Source organism: Nicotiana tabacum, chromosome 7 (assembly GCF_000715075.1).
Source record: "Nicotiana tabacum cultivar K326 chromosome 7, ASM71507v2, whole genome shotgun sequence".
Classification (NCBI taxonomy): domain Eukaryota; kingdom Viridiplantae; phylum Streptophyta; class Magnoliopsida; order Solanales; family Solanaceae; genus Nicotiana; species Nicotiana tabacum.
In genome coordinates, this window is record NC_134086.1 from 91,298,440 (window position 1) to 91,319,857 (window position 21,418).

General features: G+C 37.8%; 1 protein-coding gene across 2 annotated transcripts; it reads left to right on the forward strand.

Moving 5' to 3' along the window:
* The first annotated feature begins 718 nt into the window (after positions 1-718).
* Positions 719-6,221, forward strand: LOC107774074 (protein NRT1/ PTR FAMILY 7.3). 2 transcript variants are annotated; one of them, XM_016593543.2, is made up of 5 exons: positions 719-890; positions 3,368-3,494; positions 3,644-3,861; positions 4,118-4,680; positions 5,044-6,221. In XM_016593543.2, exons 1-5 carry the CDS (start codon positions 864-866, stop codon positions 5,903-5,905), a joined length of 1,797 nt encoding a protein of 598 aa, XP_016449029.1. In that variant the 5' UTR covers positions 719-863; the 3' UTR covers positions 5,906-6,221. The 2 variants fall into 2 exon arrangements, with proteins under 2 accessions (XP_016449029.1, XP_016449028.1); XM_016593542.2 differs by having other exon boundaries at positions 732-890; positions 3,365-3,494.
* The last annotated feature ends 15,197 nt before the right edge of the window (positions 6,222-21,418 follow it).

Here is a 21,418-nt window from a genome sequence, read left to right on the forward strand (position 1 = left end):
AAATTGCTACTCCCTCCGTCCCAATTTTTATTTAAGTGGGAATAAAGTTTTTTTAAAAAAAATACTTTTGAAATCCGTAATATAAATTTGTCTAGTTATAAATTATTTCAGCTAAAATAAATAATTTAAAGTTACATTGTTTCTAAAAAAGTATCATTTTTCGTTTTTTACAAACTAAAAAGAAAAAAAATAAAAGTATTACATAAATGGGGAAGAAGGAGTAAATAACTTTGATATGTGTCAGCATCAATACAGCTTGATCAGAATTAAGACAGCTTAATCTAAACCCTTCAATTTCTCCCAGCTCCATTTGAAAGAGAAACAACTCCTAAATCACTCTTCTTTTGCACCTTCTTCGATAATAATGTTTCCCAAGTGATCGTTTTTCTTAGTTTTTCAACTACGTAATATACTTATTGTTGAAGTATGCGATCATCTCATCTAAAGCGGTAAGCTGTTAGAGAACATATTTTTATTTACTTAATAATTATATCTCCAACATGCCCCTTTAATTTGCCTGCGGTGGGGTGGTGGGATTCGAAACCAGGACATCTGCCTGCTCTGATACCATGTTGCAGTATGTAACCATCTCATCTAAAAGGTTAAGCTGTTAGAAAGAATATACTTTTATTTACTTAATTATATCTCCAACGGCCGTTTATATTAGGACTATACCACTATAAATTGTCCACCTTTTCGCGTCTCCTCTTCTTATCTTCACATTTGTTTCACAAATTCCATTACCCCCTCCAAGAAAACTACTTCTCCTCTCCTCTCCTCTCTTCTCCTCTCTTCTCCTCCCACTGAAGATTATACCTTTCAGCAGCTTTTCTCTGCAAATTTTTGTTTATAAAGCAACATTAATGGAGTTCTTAAACATTGACAAATTGGTTTGTGCACTTTTCTTTCCTTTAATTTCCATTCCTAAACTTGTCCACTTCATTTCCTGTTATGCACATCTTAATTAATCTCCATTCTTCAAGTGCATGCATGAACATTCTGGTATTTCTTGTCTTCTTTTTCTTTTTACTAGTATGGTTTATTCTGGCTATCCTTTTTTTTTTTTTCTTTTTTTTACTGATAATGCAGTCTTTGATCAAAATTTTCAAGCTAGCCAGCCACAACAACAAGTAAAATTTTCGTATCAAATTTGATCTGATGATCATAGCCCGGAAAATATAGTAGATGTAACATGTAATCTGTTAAGTTGCATAGATGATATTAAATGTATACTGTATGTATAAACTCTTTTCGTGTTATGGCCTCCAATAACCATAATCTTAAAATCTTAAGGTGCACATATCATCATTTCGTTTCTTGCTATAGATGCCTGGGCAAGCTTTACTCTGGATGTTTTTCATATCAAATTTGATCTGATAGCCTGGAAAATTAACCTGTTATAATCAGTTAAATTGCATAGATGATACTTTATACTGTGTGTAACTTAAATTCTTTTTGTATTATGGCATCCAAAACCAGAATCTTAAAATCTTAAGGTGCACATATCATCATTTCATTTCTTACTATAGACGACAGAGCCAGCTTTGCCCTGGATGTTTTTTCTTATAAAATTATACCTCAAGCTACTCAAAGTTGATTAATGGGTTAGAAGTGGTCTTCTTTTCGTTCTTTTCTTTTTCGGGATCGCCCTCTATTTTTACTTCATTTCATGTCAGAAATTAGGAAATGTTCTAGCTTCTCAAAAAAGAAAAGAACATTGAATTAACTCTTGATAGTTTCCTAATTTCGGAGTACTTACTACAAAATAATGGACTATATCTAGTTTTTTCTTCTTCAAAATGTTCAAGTATTAGTTCTTCAGGTTATATGCATGTGCTACTTTTCTTTGTTTGTTTTCCATTATTTACCTTTCATATTATCTTCATTGATCACCGGAATAACTCTTTTTAGTTTGGTTTCCTTTTCTTTTCCAATCACTACATGGTATACACATTACAAAAACTTTAAAGGATTTTTACGTTATATATGAGAGTATCTTAATTTGAATTGAGGCTATTAAATACTCCGTAGTGTTTCTTATTGTTAAGTGATATGATATTGTAAAAACCTCTTTTTTGCAGTCAATGAAAGAAGTAAGAATCCCATAAAAATTTAAATCACGGGAGTATTGTCAGAGCTTGCCGTGTAGGCTTCTATTTTAAATTGAATACGAATATTAGATGTGCAAGTAATTCATGCAAAATTAACGTGCAGTAGTGCTATAATAGCAAATTGATAGCGTAGAAATGCCACGGCTTCAAATACATATATACATTCTGATAATAAGAGAAGCCAATCACGTCAAGTAATATTAATGACTCAGAAAGAGATCTTCAACTATAAAAGACTACTCCATTGATTGTTGCAAATGTGCATTTATTTGCTGTTGCAGACAAGATGTAATTATTTTACGTTTAACGTGTAAAAAGAACTGAGATCACGTCACGTACCTACCTCAACATACACGGGTTGTCCCTTTCATGGGATTAAGGAGAAAGCTACCCTAAGAAAACATAGGAGAAGTAAAATTAATGTTTGTGCTAAAAAAAGAAATATTTATGTCTTGAAAACCAAAGAAAATACTTCCTCCATTCCAATTTATGTGAACATGTTTGATTGAGCACGAAGTTTAAAAAAAATAAAGATTTTTGGAACTTGTGATCCTAAACACGTCAAAAAGGGTCCAGAGTATTTGTGTGGTTATAAAAGCTTCTCATTAAGGGTAGAATTGAAAGTTTAAGCTAAATTGTTTCCAAATTTAGAAAGGAGTTATTCTTTTTGGAACAAACCATTAAAGAAATAGGTTCACATAAACTGGAACGATGGGAGTATTATTTTTGTTTACTTTAATTTTTTCTCTTTTTGTTGTACGATTTCTTATTTTTAAATTCCTTTAAGTTATTTATGATATTTTTTTAAGTAAAAATGGTATTTGAAAATTAGAGTTGTGTTTGAAAATGAATACAATGTGGAGTTGTTTTTGAATTTTTGCGGGTGATTTGAATTGAAAATTTTGGAAAACAACTTTTTGTAGTTTTTCAAATTTTCGAAAAATTGTGAAATCCAAACACTTATTGTGAAAAAAAAAATGAGTTTTATCCGAAAAAAGTGAATTATTTTCTAATGGCCAAACGGGCCCTTAGGTATAAGTGTGGTGATGAACAAAAAGGAGGCAGCACGTGCACTAAGCAAACCATACTGATTAACTAAGATTAAGTCATAAATTAAGGTGAGAACGTTTATTCATGGAATAAACGTCGGATAAGTTTTACCTTATACCTTGAACGTGACTTTCTGACACACGACGACTGTTAACTAGCAGAAATTTTCGGATTAATAGATAGTGTTCCTTGTTTTCTTTTAGCAGGGTCAGAGGGAGGAGAAGTTAGGGAATTCAGAGGAAGAATTAACTCTTGATGGAACTGTGGATAAGCATGGTCGTCCTGCTGTGCGTGCCACTACTGGAAGATGGTTTGCTGGTGTCCTATTACTTGGTAAATCTATTTAAATTCTGTCAACTTACAGATTTCTCCTTTTACATATTCATGTCAAAATGATTTATAACAACTACATTGATAGTGTAAAAATCTGTGAATTTGTTACTTAACGTATCGACTTATTTTGATTTTGGATGAATATATAGTGAATCAAGGTTTAGCTACACTAGCATTCTTTGGAGTTGGAGTGAATCTAGTCCTATTTCTTACTAGAGTTATGGGGCAAGATAATGCTGAAGCAGCCAACAATGTGAGCAAATGGACAGGGACTGTTTACATCTTCTCCCTTTTGGGAGCTTTCTTAAGTGATTCCTACTGGGGTAGATACAAGACTTGTGCCATCTTCCAAGCCATTTTCGTTGCTGTAAGTTATTCTACATGTCCATTTTCTCATTTATATATGTCGAAATATACAGATAGTGTAAACAAAAGATTTTTACATTATTATTAGTAGTAGTATATTTTAACCATTGGAGTTACCTACCTCATTTTCCATGCTACTAATCGAATCGACTTATTATTGATAATTACATGTAGTTATCTTTTAGATCCCCCAATAATGTAAAAGTTCTTTTTCCGCGCATAAAAATTAGGCTCATGTTGAAGTTTGTCTTTTGCAGGGACTAGTATCATTATCATTAACTTCATACATTTTCTTGATCAAGCCTAATGGTTGTGGAGATGAAAAAATGCCTTGTCGATCCCATTCAACTGTCCATATTGTGCTCTTCTATATGTCCATTTACTTAATTGCTCTTGGCAATGGAGGGTATCAACCTACCATTGCAACATTTGGAGCAGATCAATTTGATGAAGATCATCCTCAAGAAAGTCATTCAAAAGTGTCTTTCTTTAGCTATTTCTACTTAGCATTGAATCTTGGATCTTTGTTTTCAAACACTATCTTAGTTTATGTTGAGGATAAGGGAATGTGGACACTTGGTTTTTGGGCATCGGCTTGCTCAGCTATTTTGGCACTAGTTCTTTTTCTTATTGGGACGCCTAGGTACAGACACCGAAAACCTACAGGAAATCCCATTTCAAGATTTTGTCAAGTGCTTGTAGCTGCAATTAGAAAATGGAAGATAGAGCAACCTTCAAATGGATATGAGCTATATGAAGGTGATGGAAGAGACCTTGCTGATAATGGCAGTCGAAACATACTGCATACAAAAGAATTTAAGTAAGTTATTCTTTTGAAATTTGAACCTTATTCTAAGATTATTTTAGTCTTAGATTTATTAGCTAAATGAGAGGAGTGCAAATAGCACCTAGATGGAGCAATTTTTGCTACATCTTAGCACCTCGAACCCCCTTCACCAGTGGCCGAAGCCACATTGGTCCAAGGATGGTCAATTAAATCCCCTTTGCCAGAGTATTAAATTTTAAGTTGGTGCAATTTTTGTTATTATACACACACACCCACACCCACACATCCTATTGTTCCCCTCGTTCCAATCCTGCCATCGTTTCCAAATTGGTTGTTGTTTGTTTACATATATAAGTGCACGTGGATATAATTATAACACGATTTTTTTGGTAACAGATTTTTGAACAAAGCTGCTATAATCACATCAAAGGAGAGATTTGATAATCCGTGGCGCCTTTGTCCAGTGACTCAAGTGGAAGAAGTGAAATGCATTCTAAGACTATTTCCAATTTGGCTTTGTACAATACTCTACTCTGTTGTGTTTACTCAAATGGCCTCTTTATTCGTGGAACAAGGCGATGCCATGAAAACAACAGTGTCGCGATTTCACATCCCTCCTGCAAGCATGTCAAGCTTCGATATCCTTAGTGTTGCAGCATTCATTTTCATCTACAGGCGAGTTCTTGACCCCTTCGTTGCCAGTCTAAAGAAGTCTTCTCAAAGAGGACTAACCGAGCTCCAACGAATGGGAGTTGGTCTTATTATTGCTATAATGGCAATGGTAGCAGCTGGAATAGTGGAGCATTTCAGGTTAAAATATGCCAGCATAGATTGTTCTCATTGCACCAATTCAAGTTCTTTAAGCATTTTGTGGCAAGTCCCACAATATGTACTAATTGGAGCATCAGAGGTTTTCATGTATGTTGGACAATTGGAGTTTTTCAATGGACAAGCACCAGATGGATTGAAAAGCTTTGGAAGTGCACTTTGCATGACTTCAATTTCACTAGGGAACTATGTCAGTAGCTTGCTGGTTTCCATAGTGATGAGAATTTCGACTACGGATAATATGCCTGGTTGGATACCTGGAAACCTCAACAAGGGTCATTTGGATAGATTCTACTTCCTCTTAGCAGCATTGACAGCAGCTGATTTTCTAGTATACCTCCTTTGTGCTAAGTGGTACAAGTACATTGAGTTTGAGGAAAGAAGTATTAGAAAGCAAGTTGAAGAAAAGCAAGGTGATTTGAGATTCTAGGCTTGCAAATTCTTGAAAATTGATAAAATACAAAATTCTCATCTCCCATCACCCAATGTTAGCAGGCTGGTTGGCTTTTCAAATGGAGGATTCATTGGTGCTAGCTACTTATGGTTGGTTGAGGAAAGTCATATGAATAAGAGTGTAAAAACCTGTTTACATTGTTAGTGCATACTCTTTTAGTTAAGCGTAACTAGACTTAAAAGATGGGTAGCAATCTACATCACCCATTATAGATTGTGAGTTATGTTCATTTAAAGTTAGGTCTTATGCGTTGGACACATTTTACTCCTGAATAGTATACACATTTTACTCAGCTTCGATCATATCAACTTCATATATTCGTCTTACAGTTCTACAATACATATATCCGAGGACTGTTGGGACTTCTCTGTATATACACCCTGCTGTATTCTAAATGAAAAATCGAGCCTAAGGACCGTTTGTGTAAATATATTATCAAAACACAAAAGCAAGTCTTTTGATCGCCCTGCTAATATAATGTGTATACAATATGTTAGGACTGCTTTGTATATCCACCCTGCTGTATTCTGAATGAAACATCGAGCCTAAGGATCGTTTGTGTAGGGATGGCAATGGGGCAGGGCGGGTTTGGCAAAACCCACAAAACTTTCACCCCGCCCTGCTTGGACCTGCCCCGCCCGGCCCCATCTAATTTTTCTCTTCTTTTTTTTTAAAAAATAAAATAGTTTGACATTTATTATTTTATAAAATGGAGAGTTTAATAGAATCACATAAATATAAAACTGAGAAAGTATTACGCTTATCTTCCAAAATAAATGGTTACTATCATTTCCTATTACTAATACCATATCTTGACTTATGTAATATCATTTTGATGAGACTTATACAAATTGGTTAATTATAAATCAAATAAATTTTAAAATGCACATTTAGAATTAGAAAAACAGAGTATTAAATAAGGAAAACATAGATTTGATTCAGCGTAATTCATGTTAATTTCCTTGATTATAGTTGTTACTTTCTGTTAATGGCTTTAGTCTCGCATCTTAATTAGTATTTGGTATGAGAAATTTTGGTCCATCCACATTTTTATACTGTCTTTTAATTAATTGCCCCCCCCCCCCCCCCAAAAAAAAATGGTCCAGCTCATAAAAAACCAAGTTATTCTAAGATGCCAAGTTAGGAATTAAGATTGATTTTATGATGAAATGGATAAATTTAATTCAAGTCAGCCTTTTAATTTAAATTAAAAGAATGTGAAATTGTAGTTGAAATGATTGTTTTGTTTCAAAAAAGCTAAAATTCAAAGTTGCCCCACATTGAACCCGTACCCCGCCTCCGCATAAGAGTAAACCCATCCCGCTCCGCACCCGCCCCATTGCCATCCCTATCTGTGTAAATTTATTATCAAAACACAAAGCAAGTCTTTTTTTTTTATCGCCCTACTAATATAATATGTGTATATAATAAACTGATATAATCTGATATTTTATACTTCAATGCCACACAAGAGGGGGATGGTGATTTGTGTGGTGTCCAATTTTCGAGTGCACAGATTATAGAAGGACCTGGTTCTTCTTTATGTTCCTTATACTACTATTATGGAAATAATAAATGCGGAAAGTAAAGAACACAAGTATTTTTAAGTGAAAAATACTTGGCTCAAAAGGTGAAAAAAATCACGACCTACTACTCAGTAGGATTTTCCCTAACACTTCACTAAATCACTGAGCCAAAATAACATTTACAAAAGCTCTTTGTAATCTAAAGATTACCTCTTATCCCGTTGTGGCAACTGGCCTCTAACTGTTGCAACAACTTCAAATTAACTCTAACTAGAATACTCAGAGTAACTAATATAATTGCTTCTAGATAAAGCTGAAAGATACAAATTGAAAACACCCACTACAATGAAACTAGAATAAAAGACAGACACTTGGAATTGGTTCTCTATCTGGTTCATGTAACTTCAGATTCGCACATTGAATCACACAAGAATTGCTTGCAAAATGCCTTGCTATTTTGCTCTCAACTCACGTTTAACTTCAGCTTTTGTGCATGCCTGTAAAGTGAGAATATCTTGCAATTTATAGAGTTAGAAGAATAGGAAATAACTAGAGTTCCAATCCTGTACTCTCTCTTGGTGGAAGAGTTCTAGTTAACTTCAACTTCTAATTCCTTCCTTATCTTGGATAGTGTTCTCTTTGAGTAAGGAGTCCTTCTCCTTATCAATTATGCAACCTTTTCAATCAAGAGATATCAGATATAACAAGTTAAGCTTATCCCCCTCACGTGCATCCCTTATGCTTGAATCTGCCCGTGTCTATGTACACTGTGGATGGACCTAGTTCATGTTTGAGTTCCTTTATCAATCTTCAAAATAAACTTCACTTAGGCCAACAAATTTCCCTTTTTTGATGATGACAAACTCTGTATTTTTCATAAGCGTAGGCCCTATTTTAACTCAGCTCAACATCAACACAAATCGTTATACTCACTAATCATCAAGGACTAGGTTCATCAGGTTATAAACATTACTGTCTAAAGTAAAAGCACAACCTAATTTCCCTTTTTGGCATCATCAAAAAGTTGCATAATCATGTTAGATAATCGGATTTCAATAGAAATTACTCATGGCCACTGGGCTACTTCAAATACAATCATGGATTTAATCATCATCTATCAATCTAAGGATAGTAGCCATCAAAGAAATATCAATAAATAAAGTAGTGAATTTCATTGATTGATAAGATCCCATCACAAAGAATAAGAAGAAATAAAAATAATGGATCATGAGCAAAAGAAACAAAAAATTATGAATTGAGTCACTGGTTGATCTACACTAGGCTAGGAGGCTTAAGGCTGGGAAGGACCAGGGTCTTGGTTTTTGGCTTGGAGCAGTTTCAGCATATCCTGAAGAATGCCATCATTCTTCTCCTTCTCTTTTGCCAGCTCAGTTCTGAGAGCATCTCTCTCAGTCTCCACTTCTGCCAACCTCTTCTTTAGCCTATCAATCTCAGCATCCTTAGCCCCACTTTCTAGCACCAAAGCTCGCACTTTGCTGTTCGCTGGTATCGTTTTAGATGAACCAGGTTCTTTGGGAGTGGTTTGGACTTTATAGTCACAAGAAGTTAGAGGTTTGCCCCAAAATGATCCTTGCTTGTACCAACTTCCCATTTCTTGATGGGTACTTTGACGTGTGCAAGTACAACAGTGAGAATAAAATCATAGGGTATGGCGTGAGTTTTGGTGCCATTCAGAAACCTGTCAAGAAGCTGGATGATAAATCCAGGCCAATTGATTTGCCTTCCACTGTCCAAATATTCCATAAGGACCAGGTCCATGAATGTGGCAATGTACCTCCTTTCCTGTCTGGGCAGCACAACTTTGTTAACAAATTCGAACAACACTTTATGAGGTGGCTTCATCTCACTTTTGTAAATAGCCTTGGGCTCAAGCTCCTCTTTATTGTCACCAAACTTCCTAGTGATGGCAAGGGCAGTAGGGAGATTCTCTCGACTTGGCCATTTGAGTTTCTTATAATAATTGTACCCTTCAGTAGGTATACCTAACATCTCTCCCCAATTCTTTGTCATCAAACCTCATTGCCACCCCTTTGACCACACTGGTGACCCTACCATCTTTGATCTTACAATTCGCCATGAACTCCCCAATCTCTATTCTGGCCAGCTTTTCATCCATCTGAAGGACCATTGTCACGACCCTAAATCCGGACCCGGTCGTGATGGAGCGTCTTGATGTTCTAAACGTCAATACCACACAAGAGGGGGGGGGGGGGGGTGATTTGTGTGGTACCCAAATTTTTCCTCTACAAGAACCTGGTTCTTCTAGGTGTTCTAACTACTACTGTTTGCGGAATTAAAAGTACATAAAATAAAGAACACAGAGATTTTTACGTGGAAAACACCTAGCTCAAAAGGTGAAAAAACCACGACCTACTACTCAGTAGAATTTTCCCAAGCTTCCACTAAATCACTGAGCCAAAATAGCAAAACACTTTGTAAACCTAAGTATTAACTCTAATCCCGTTGTGGCACACAGCCTCAACTATTGCGACAACTTCAAGTTAGCTTATAACTTGAACACTCAAAGTAACTAATACAATTGCTTCTATGAAAGCTGAAAGGTGCAACTTTAAACCACCTACTACAATTGAACTAGAACAAGAAAAAAACACAATGGAACTGGTTCTTCTATCTCGTTCAAGTAGTTTTAGGAGTGCACACTCAAATCTCACATAAATTGCTTGCAAAATTGCCTTGCTCTTTTTCTTTCAATTTAGTTTAACTTCTGCGTTTGTTAATCCCTATAAAAGAGAACAATCACTGTCATTTAATAAGTTAGAAATCAGAGTTTGATTGGGACTCAATTTCTGATCTTTTATCGTAGTTGAGTCCTTGAAGATATCAAACTCTAACACTCTCTTTATCCGGATTGTGGTCTCTTCATATAAGGAGACTTTCTCCCCTTATCCAATATGCAACCTTTTCGATCAGATCAGGAGATATTGCTGTTTGATCAGTAGGACTTATCTCCTTCACGTGCATCTCACATGTGTAGGTTGATCATGACAGTACTTCACAAGATGGACCTAGTCCATGACTGAGTTCATTTGTCATTCTTCAAAACTTCACATGTTTTTGGGCCAACAAATTCCCCCTTTTTGATGATGACAAACTATCTCCTTCACGTGCATCTCACATATGTAGGTTGATCATGAAAGTACTTCACAAGATGGACCTGATCCATGACTGAGTTCATTTGTCATTCTTCAAAACTTCACATGTTCTTGGGCCAACAAATTCCCCCTTTTTGATGATGACAAACTCTGTGCTTTCTTGTAAAAATTCAGTTTAACCATCAACACTAAACTTAGAAAATTTTCTTTTCATAAAGGACCAAGTTAATTAGGTCATAAATAACACTTATTTCAGAATATGTGTAAAGCACAATATCTCTTTCCCCTTTTGGCATCATTGAAAAGTTGCATATACAATGTGAATTCCAGATTTTAATAAGTACTCTTGGCCACTGGGACAACTACAAGTGCAATCATGGTGTAATCGTCAGTAATCAAACAAACATATTTAAACTATCAAGGTCAGAATAATCATTGAACAAGAGAAAACATCAGTTGTCATTGAGAGAGATATGTTGCCACTAACAATCCACAAAAAGAAAGTAAAACATCTAAACCATGAGCAAACAACAGAAAAATCCCTAATCTGGGTCACTGGGGATACTAGAACTAGTTCAGGAGATAGAACCTAGGAGTCCTAAGGCTTGGAGGAACTAGAGGGTTGAGTTTGGAGACGATTCAGCATATTATGAGGAATTCCATCATTCTTCTCCTTTTCTTTTGCAAGCTCAATTCTGAGACCATCCCTCTCAGCTCCACTTCAACCACACGATCCTTGAGCCTAGCAATTTCAGCATCCTTAGCTGCACATTCCTGAACCAAAGTCCTAACCTTGTTGTTGATGGGTGTCCTCAAGGATGAACCAGGTTCAACTGGGATGGCATTGACTAGATAGTCACAAACAAGAAGAGTTTTGATGCCAAAGTGTTCTTTGCTCGAGGCCATTTCATATTTCTTCAGAGGCGCATTGAGCCTGTCCAGAACTGTGGTTAGTATGAAGCCATATGGGGTAGTATGAGCCTTGGAACCATTTATGACCCTGTCTAGCAGTTTGACTATGAGGGCAGGCCAGTTGATTTGCTTTCCTCTCTCCAGTCATTCCATAAGAACCAGATCCATGTAGTTGGCAGTGTGCCTTCTCTCCTGTCTAGGCAATAAGCACTTGGTGACAAACTCAAACACCACCTTGTGCTGAGGCCTCATCTCACTTTTCTGCACAACTCTGGCTTCATTCACATTCTCTGAATCACAGAACCTTTTGGTGATTTCAAGGGCAGTTGGGAGGGAGTCCAGGCATGGCCACCTTTGACTAGTATAGTCATCAAACCCTTCAGAGGGTATGTCCAGAATCTCTCCCAGTTTCACAGCATCAAACTGCACTTGAACACCCTTCACCTGGCTACTGACAACTCCATCCTTAATAGCAGCATTTGCCATAAATTCAATCAACTCATTTCTAGATAGCCTACCTTCCATCTGAAGGACCATGTCCTTCCATCCCTGAGCAGCCAAAGAGTCTACCAATCTCATCATCTCTGGTTCCACCAGGTCCTTCAACAGTCTACCTTTTAAGATTTTTCTTCTGCCAAAAATAGCAAGCTTATCCTGTTCCTTCTCAGATTCATCATCATCATCATCATCTTCTTCTTCTCCACTCCAATCATCATCATCAGAAACTTTGGTTTGTTTAGCTTTCACTGCAGATTTTGTCCTCTTGGCGAGTGTGGGTTCAGCAGCTACAGGCACAAAGGAGGACTTCTTGGAGGAAGTCTTGGGTTTCTTAGGCTTGGGTGTAGGAACCTCCACTGTTGTACCCCTCTCTTGATGGACCAGTTCCATTTCTTCTTCCTCAACAGCCTTTGAGGATTCTGCAACCTTTCCCTTTCCCTTATCCTTTTTCTTTTTCTTGCTTTCTTCTAAAGACTTTTGTAGATCGACTTCACTCTGTTTTACCCCGCTTCTTGTGGCTCTACCCCTAGGCACTGAAGAGGCAGTAGGTGTTGGGGATAAAGCTTTTCTTTTCTTGGATGGCTTGGGAATATTTGGGGCTTTTGGTGTTGTAGCTTTGCATTTCTTTGGGTCATAACTTGCCCCAACCTTTTTCAGTAGGTCAGCCAAAGTTTCTTCAGTCGATGAAATAGCTTCATCTCTTTGTTTGCTTAGATGAACCAACCCCTCAGCTGCTTCCCCTGAACCACTTTCCCCTGACTTCATGCCACTCTCATCCAACCTATCTTGTGCAACCCCACATATAGCAAGAACTGGTCCCGTCCCTTTTCCCCTCTCTTCACCACATGCACCCTTTTTTTTTTCTTTTTCAGACTTCTTTTTACCTCCACTCCTACTCATCTCAGGCAACTCAACATCCCCAATGGGTCCAACCAGAACAAACCTATTTTCTAAGTTTTCAACCACAGAAGAACTTACCTTAGAAGGAGATTCCTGAGTCTTTTCATAGCCAGAAGACCCATGTCCATCTCCCTCAGTCGCGGATTGAAAGGATTCAGACTCAGAGCTAGAATCGGATTTTGGAGCTGGGCTTTCTTTCACTTGGCTAGCTTTCAACCTTTCATTTAAAACCTTCCTCAGCGCCCCAGATGCTACAGTTTTTCGAGCAAGCATTTTCTACCTTCGGAATCTAGGTTTTGGAGATGCACTGGGTGGAGTAGATGAGGATGAATTTGAGGGAGATGGTGGTGGAGGAGTGCCAGGATGATCTTGTGGGTTATATATGATTCTTCGTTTCTTGAGAGAATTTAGGAATTTTGGAGAAGAGGGCAATTAGAATTGAAGAAGAGTTTTTGACGGTTTTAGAATAATGAAGAAGACTAGAGATGTGGTGTGTATTTAAAGTGAATTAGACATTAAGTAAGTAACGACAACTTTTTCAGGGGTCAAATAGAAGTCTAATCAAACTGAAATTCCAGAATTTTAATGATAGATTTGGCTTCCCTAGATATTAGGCAAAAATCACGGTTTAGAGTTCTAGATGGACGGAACTGGTTCAATGCTCAACAGATAGAATTTTCTAGTAATTTGACAAGTATAGGACTTCTGCTCATGATTGAATTATTAATCTTTCTAATTGTGCAGAGTTTAGAAAACATACCTGAGCTTTCATATGAACCCATACTGGTGAACCAGGTTCTTCATATAGAACTCTCTTGAACATGCTTCAAATGCCATAATAGAGAAAATGTTGTAAGAGATCAGTGAGTCATATATACACATGTCACATGAGTATACTAATTAAAGTATGAAGCTGAGTAAGACTTAATCTAGATATTTACACAGGTTCAAAATTCCTAGCCAAAAATATATAAATTTTTTTTCATTGTGCATTCTGAGCTGGACCTATTAGGTGATCTTAATCATCCCTAATTCCAACCTGTTCCTTTCAAAGTTTTCTCTACTCAGTGCTTTAGTGAAGATGTCAGCAATTTGCTTATCAGTAGCATAGAATTCTATGGAGATCAATCCTTTCTCATAGTTGTCTCTTAAGAAGTGGTGTCTAACATCTAGGTGCTTAGTCCTCTTATGATGAACAGGGTTCTTTGTCATACTTATAGCACCAGTGTTATCACGGAATATAGGAATGCAACCAACTTCAATGCCAAAATCTACCAGCTGCTGTTTGATCCATAACAATTGAGCACAACAAGATGCATCAACAACATATTCAGCCTCAGCAGTGGATAAGGCCACTGAATTTTGCTTTTTAGTAGCCCAGGATACAAGACATGAACCAAGAAAGTGAGCCATACCTGAGGTGATTTTCCTATCCACTAGAAAACCTGCATAATCAACATCAGCATATCCTACTGGATTGAAATTACTACATTTGGGGTACCAAAGACACAAATGAGTGGTGCATTTCAAATATCTTAGTATCCTCTTGACAGCACTCAAGTGAGACTCTTTTGGATTTGCCTGAAACCGAGCACAAAGCCCTACACTGAAAACAATATCAGGTCCAATGGCAGTAAGATACAAGAGTGAACCAATCATACCACTATACAACTTTTGATCAACTGATGAACCAGGTTCATCAATGTCTAATTTTGTGGCAGTTGCAATGGGTGTGTCTATTTCTTTTGATTATTCCATTTTAAACTTTTTGATAAGCTCTTTTGCATACTTCTGCTGATGGATCATGGTTCCATTATGACTTTGATTGATCTGCAAGCCTAAGAAGAAGTTAAGCTCACCCATCATACTCATTTCAAACTCACTCCCCATTAAGTTTGCAAAGTCCTTACTTAGCTTATCAGTGGTGGCCCCAAAGATTATGTCATCAACGTATATTTGTACCACAAGGAGATCCTTACCTTTTTCCTTTAAGAATAAGGTACTATCAATTTTACCTCTTTTGTAACCATGCTCCAGTAGGAATTTCGATAGTCGTTCATACCATGCTCTTGGGGCCTGCTTGAGTCCATAGAGAGCCTTGTCTAACTTGTACACATGCTTAGGACATTCTTTGCTCTCAAACCCTGGAGGTTGTTTTTAAAACACTTCTTCTTTCAGGTAGCCATTCAGGAAGACACTTTTGACATCCATCTGATGAAGAGTGAATACCATGTTTGCTGCAAAGGCTATGAGGAGTCTGATTGCCTCTAGTCTTGCAACTGAAGCAAAAGTCTCATCATAATCTATGCCCTCCTCTTGGCTGTAACTTTGGACCACCAGTGTTGCCTTGTCTCTTGTAACTATTTTATCTTCATCAAGTTTGTTTCTGAAAACCCATTTTGTACCAATAACTGATCTGTCCATAGGTCTTGGAACTAGATGCCAAACTTGACTTCTCTCGAATTGATTGAGTTCATCTTGCATTGCATTCACCCAATCTGCACCCTGCAAAGCCTCAACAACATTTTTAGGTTCAATAAAAGATAAAAAGGCATCAAAAGCACACATATTCTTTAATTGTGATCTTGTTTTGACTCCAGATGTTGGATCAGTGATAATGTTCTCAATAGGATGAGAACTTTGATACTTGTGAGGTGTCACGACCAACTAGTTTCTGCTAGATGTTTCTCCCATGTTCTGTTGCTGAGGAACAGGGTCATGAACAGGTTCTTTTAGGGGATTTATTTCAATTCCTCTTTGATCAGTTCCCCCTGTCAGGTTGCCCTGGATGAAAGAACCTGTTCCATTACATATTCCTTCTTTTGGTGCCACTTTGACTTTTGCTGAGGCTTCAGTCAAATCCTTTACAAATCCAATAGCTTCATCTTCTTGTTCCTGTCTCTCAGAAAGAATATTAGTTTCATCAAATACTATATGTACACTCTCTTCTGCACACAAAGTTCTTTTATTGAACACTTTATATGCTTTGCTATGTGAAAAATATCCCAAGAATACTCCCTCATCACTTCTGGGATCAAACTTACCTAGGGAGTCTTTTCTATTATTGTGCACAAAGCACTTGCATCCAAATGCCCTAAGATGATATATATTTGGTTTTTTCCCTTTAAGTAACTCGTAGGGAGTCTTCTCTACAAGAGGTCTAGTCATGCATCTATTGATAATGTAACATGCAATCTTTACAGCCTCTGCCTAGAAACTATGGGGCAGTTTACTAGAAAGAAGCATAGTCCTAACCATGTCTTCAAGAGTCCTATTCTTTCTTTCAACTACTCTATTTTGTTGAGGGGTACTAGGGGCAGAGAAGTTATGAACTATACCATTTTCATCACAAAATTCAGCAAACTTAGCATTTTCAAATTCAGTTCTATGATTAGACCTAATTGATGCAAGTTGATTTCCTAATTGTTTCTGAGTTTTTCTAAAAAAAAGGCAGTGAACATGTCAAATGCTTCATCTTTAGATGTTAGAAATAGTACCCAGGTAAATCTAGAATAATCATCAACAAGTACCATTACGTATTTCTTTCCTCCTCTGCTCATAGTTTTCATTGGACCACAGAGATTCATATGGACCAGTTCCAACGACTTGGTTGTACTTACCATTTTCTTGCTTTTGAAAGATGATCTTACCTTCTTCCCCATTGCACAGGCCTCACAAACTTTATCTTCTTTGAACTTGATGTTGGGTAACCCTATCACCAAGTCCTTAGAAACCAATTTGTTTAGCTGATTCAGACTGGCATGACCAAGTCTTTTGTGCCACAGGAGGGGATCATTATCCAGCACACTTAGGCAAATTAGTTCATTTTCTGAGAGAGTAGACAAATCTACAATGTAAATATTGTTAACTCTTTTTCCCTGCAAACTAATCTTGTCAGTGGTAAGGTTAATCACAAAGCATTTAGTAGAGGTGAATGCTACAAGGTTACCTCTGTCACATAGTTGTGACACATTGATCAGGCTGTATTCAAGCCATCTATCAAGTAAACATTCTCAATGGAGTGAGAGTCTGTCTTACCTACCTTTCCAACCCCAATGATCTCACATTTCTTTCCATTCCCAAAGGAGACATTTCCTCCGCTTAGGTCCTCAAATGAAAGGAACTGGTTCTTGCTTCCAATCATATGTTTCGAGCAGCCACTATCCATGTACCATATTTGGTTGCTTCCCTTCACTTGGACCTCTTGTTCATCATCTGATTTTCCGTTGGCCATAAGTGCTGGTTCATCTCCAGCTTTATCTTCTGAGTCCTCATCTGATATTTCTCCCCAGGCAGCAACCATAGCCTTTGTTGATCCTTTGTTCCTTTTTGGTTGAACCTGCTCCTTCTTTCTATTCCTTCGTTCAGCCCTTTCCTTCTTCCACTCAATCTCCCATTGAGGGAAATTCTTGATCATGTGATCAGTCTTACCATACTTGTAGCAACCCTCATTAGTCTATTTCTCAGGAGCCCTTGGTTTGTTGAAGGTTGTACCTCTTGAAGAAGCCTTTCCTCTCATCAGGTACTTTTTGAAATCTCTTGTGATCATAGCCATTTCATCATCCTCCAGATCTGAACCTTTAGCAATTCTAAGAGCCAGACTTCTTTCCTTCTTTGGTGCATCCATTTTCATTGTTTGCCTTCTCAGTTCATAGGCAGTAACGTTTCCAATTAGTTCATCCAGCTTGAGGGTAGCCATGTTCTTTGATTCCTGAATAGCAGTGATTTTGCTTTCCCAAGAGACTGGCGGAACCCTTGTCAAAATCTTCTCAAATTTGTCTTATTCAAGAATAATCCTTCCAAGAGTTAAGTTTATTTGTCAGTGTGGTGAACCTTATATATATCTCTTGGATGGTTTCTCCTTCCTTCATGGTGAAATTCTCATACTGAGAATACAGCAGTGTTCCTCTGGACCTCTTCACTTGAGGTGTTCCTTCATGAGCCACTTGCAAAGTGTCCCAGATTTCCTTAGCAGTGGTACAACTTTGAATTCTACTGTACTCATCTGGACTTAGTCCACACACAAGCCATTTCTTGGCCTTGGCATTCTTCTCCCACTTCTTATGGTCTTCAGCAATGTAGTCAGCTCTTGTCTTTGGCACATCCACTCCTTCAGCATTCTTCTTAGTAGTTGCTAGAGGACCATCAGTGACTATGTCCCAGAGTTCATAGTCTTCTCCTATGATGTGATCCCTCATCATGTTCTTCCACCAAGAATAGTACTGACCATTGAAAAGTGGAGGCCTAGCAATAGATTGCCCTTCCCAATTCCCAGGTGGTGCACTCATGTTGATATTTTCCTAAGGTGTTAGCCTCTTCAAGGATAACCCACTCTGATACCAATTGACGTTCTAAACATCAATACCACACAAGAGGGGGGGGGTGATTTGTGTGGTACCCAATTTTCGCTCCAGAAGAACCTGGTTCTTCTAGTTGTTCTAACTACTATTGTTTGCGGAATTAAAAGTACATAAAATAAAGAACACAAAGATTTTTACGTGAAAAACACCTGGATCAAAAGGTGAAAAAACCATGACCTACTACTCAGTAGGATTTTCCCAAACTTCCACTAAAATCACTGAGCCAAAATAGCATTTACAAAAACACTTTGTAAACCTAAGGATTAACTCTAATCCCGTTGTGGCACACAGCCTCAACTGTTGTGACAACTTCAAGTTAGCTTATAACTTGGACACTCAAAGTACCTAATACAATTGCTTCTATGAAAGCTGAAAGGTACAACTTTAAACCACCTACTACAATTGAACTAGAACAAGAAAAAAACACAATGGAACTAGTTCTTCTATCTCGTTCAAGTAGCTTCAGGAGTTCATACTCAAATCTCACATAAATTGCTTGCAAAATCGCCTTGCTCTTTTGCTTTCAATTTAGTTTAACTTCTGTGTTTGTTAATCCCTATAAAAGAGAACAATCACTGTCATTTAATAGGTTAGAAATCAGAGTTTGATTGGGATTCAATTTCTGATCTTTTATCATAGTTGAGTCCTTGAAGATATCAAACTCTAACACTCTCATTATCCGGATTGTGGTCTCTTCATATAAGGAGACTTTCTCCCCTTATCCAATATGCAACCTTTTTGATCAGATCAGGAGATATTGCTGCTTGATCAGTAGGACTTATCTCCTTCACGTGCATCTCACATGTGTAGGTTGATCATGACAGTGCTTCACAAGATGGACCTGGTCCATGACTGAGTTCATTTGTCATTCTTCAAAACTTCACATGTTCTTGGTCCAACACCTCTTGTGAAGACAAGGCCAGCCGACACGTTCCCTATTCATTTTAAGCAATTAAGTAACAAAACTAAGTCTTAATCATAATCATAAATCCTAAAATAAGGTAAATAATACAGTTTGAGGAAAAAGACACAGCCTGACACCGGGGTGTCACCAGTCATGAGCATCTATAATAATACTACAAGTCTAAAAGAGTCTACTCCACTATTACACAACTAAAACAGAAGGAAATGAGATAGAGGGAGAAACACTAGGCTGTGAATCGCCGGGAAGCTACCTAGTAAATCTCCGGAATCTGCTGGAGAACTCTCAACCCTCGCAAGCAGGACCTGATGCGCCTGAATCTGCACACGGGGTACAAAGAGTAAAGTGAGTACTCCAACTCAGTGAGTAATACTAATAAATGCAGACTAAGTAATAGAAATCATATAAAAGCACATTAACAGACTGTAAAGCAAAAGCCAGTAAAAGCAATGAAACAGTGAAAAATAGGTATAGTCACTTTAGTTCAGTTAAAACTTCTTTGGAATGCTTTTTAACAATTAATCAAGTAAATGACAGGAAATTAGGAAAGATAAACACATAAAGAACCACCCCTCGAGCACAATACCAATAGAATCAGCCCCTCGGGAAACATATGGAACAATATCAGCCCATCGGGCTATATCTCACATCACGGTGGGTACCCGCGCTCATTGGGGGTGTGTAGACTCCTGGAGGGGTCCCTTACGACCCAAGCGCAATATCAAGCCATCTCATGGCATAATCACTAGGCTATCGGCCTCATATCAAGTGTTTCCTCACAACATAGGCCCTCGGCCTTACTCAGTCAGAATCTCACAAGCTACTCAAGCAACAGTAAAACATGATGCTCACCCCAAAATATCATTTTAAGTGTTAAAGCAAAGTAAACATGGCTGAGTTACGAAAACAGTAGAATATAGCATGACTGAGTTCAAGTATAAAGTCAAAAGAGTGAGGAAATATCAATAAAAATCTCCTAAGGGTTCAAATAGTTGCCACAAGGCCCAAATATAGCATTCATCCCAAAACATGATGATACCAAATAGTTTTTAATCAAATACGTGGTAAAACAATCATTCGGGATTTACTAAGTCACAATCCCCAATAGTGCACGACCTCATGCTCATCATCTAGCGTGTGCGTCACCTCAATATAGCATAACGATATGCAAATATGGGGTTTCATACCCTTAGGAAAACATTTACAATCATTACTCACCTCAATCTAGTCCAAACTCTAGCCCGCGATGCCTTTGCCCCTCGAATCGGCCTCAACGCGCGTCAAATCTATCCAAAATCATAATAACGACATCAAAATACGCTAAGGGAACGAAGCCCATGCGAAAATAAACAAATATCAACATAAATCCCAAAATTAACCAAAACTCGACCCCCGGGCCCACGTCTCGGAATTCGATTACCTCCCCACGAGTTCATACATATCAAAAGTATCAAAATCCGACCATAAATGGCCCCTCAAATCCTCAAGCCTAGGTCTCCAATACCAAGCCCTAGTTTCCCCAATTTTAACCCTTAAATTCCATTAATTACAGCTCTAATCCATGAAATAATACCATGGGATCAATTATTAGACTCAAAAAGCTTACCTCTAGACGATATCCCTTGAATCCCTCTTCAAGATCTCCCAAAAAGCTCCAAAACTGACTTAGAAATGGTGGAATAAACCAAAAATTTGCGAAGGAAATAATTTATACCTTCTGGCCTAGTCTTTTCGAACCTGCGGTCCAGGTCTCGCACCTGCGCAACTGCTTCTGCGGTCCCAAGTGCCGCATCTGTGGTTTCGACTTACTTGACAAATTTCCGCATCTGCGGTTAAAATATCGCACTTGCGCCTTTGCAGGTGCACCTCCTCGACTGCTTCTGCGATTTCAGCTAGCATTCAACTTGGCTGCATATGCGGCTCCCTTTTTGCTTCTGTGAGACTGCACCTGCGATCACCTAGCCGCAGGTGCGGTTATGACAACAATTCCAACACTTCAGCTGCCAAACCAACTTTCACACTTTTCGCCAACTATCCGAAATCACCCCGAGACCCCCGGGACCTCAACCAAAAGTACAAACACATCATAAACCACCATCCAAACTTATACCAATCTTCAAAACACTTCAAACAACATCAAATCAACCAAATCACATCGGATTCAAGCCTACATTTCCAAAATCTTCCCAATTACTCTTTTGATCAAAAAGTCTACCAAACCACGTACGAATGACCTA

Coding starts and splice junctions, on each gene's coding strand:
- LOC107774074 (XM_016593542.2), top strand. CDS start 864: ATGGAGTTCTTAAACATTGACAAATTG. Junction 3,495..3,643: donor TGCTGGTGTCCTATTACTTG/GTAAATCTATTT, acceptor ATGAATATATAG/TGAATCAAGGTTTAGCTACA. Junction 3,862..4,117: donor TCCAAGCCATTTTCGTTGCT/GTAAGTTATTCT, acceptor TGTCTTTTGCAG/GGACTAGTATCATTATCATT.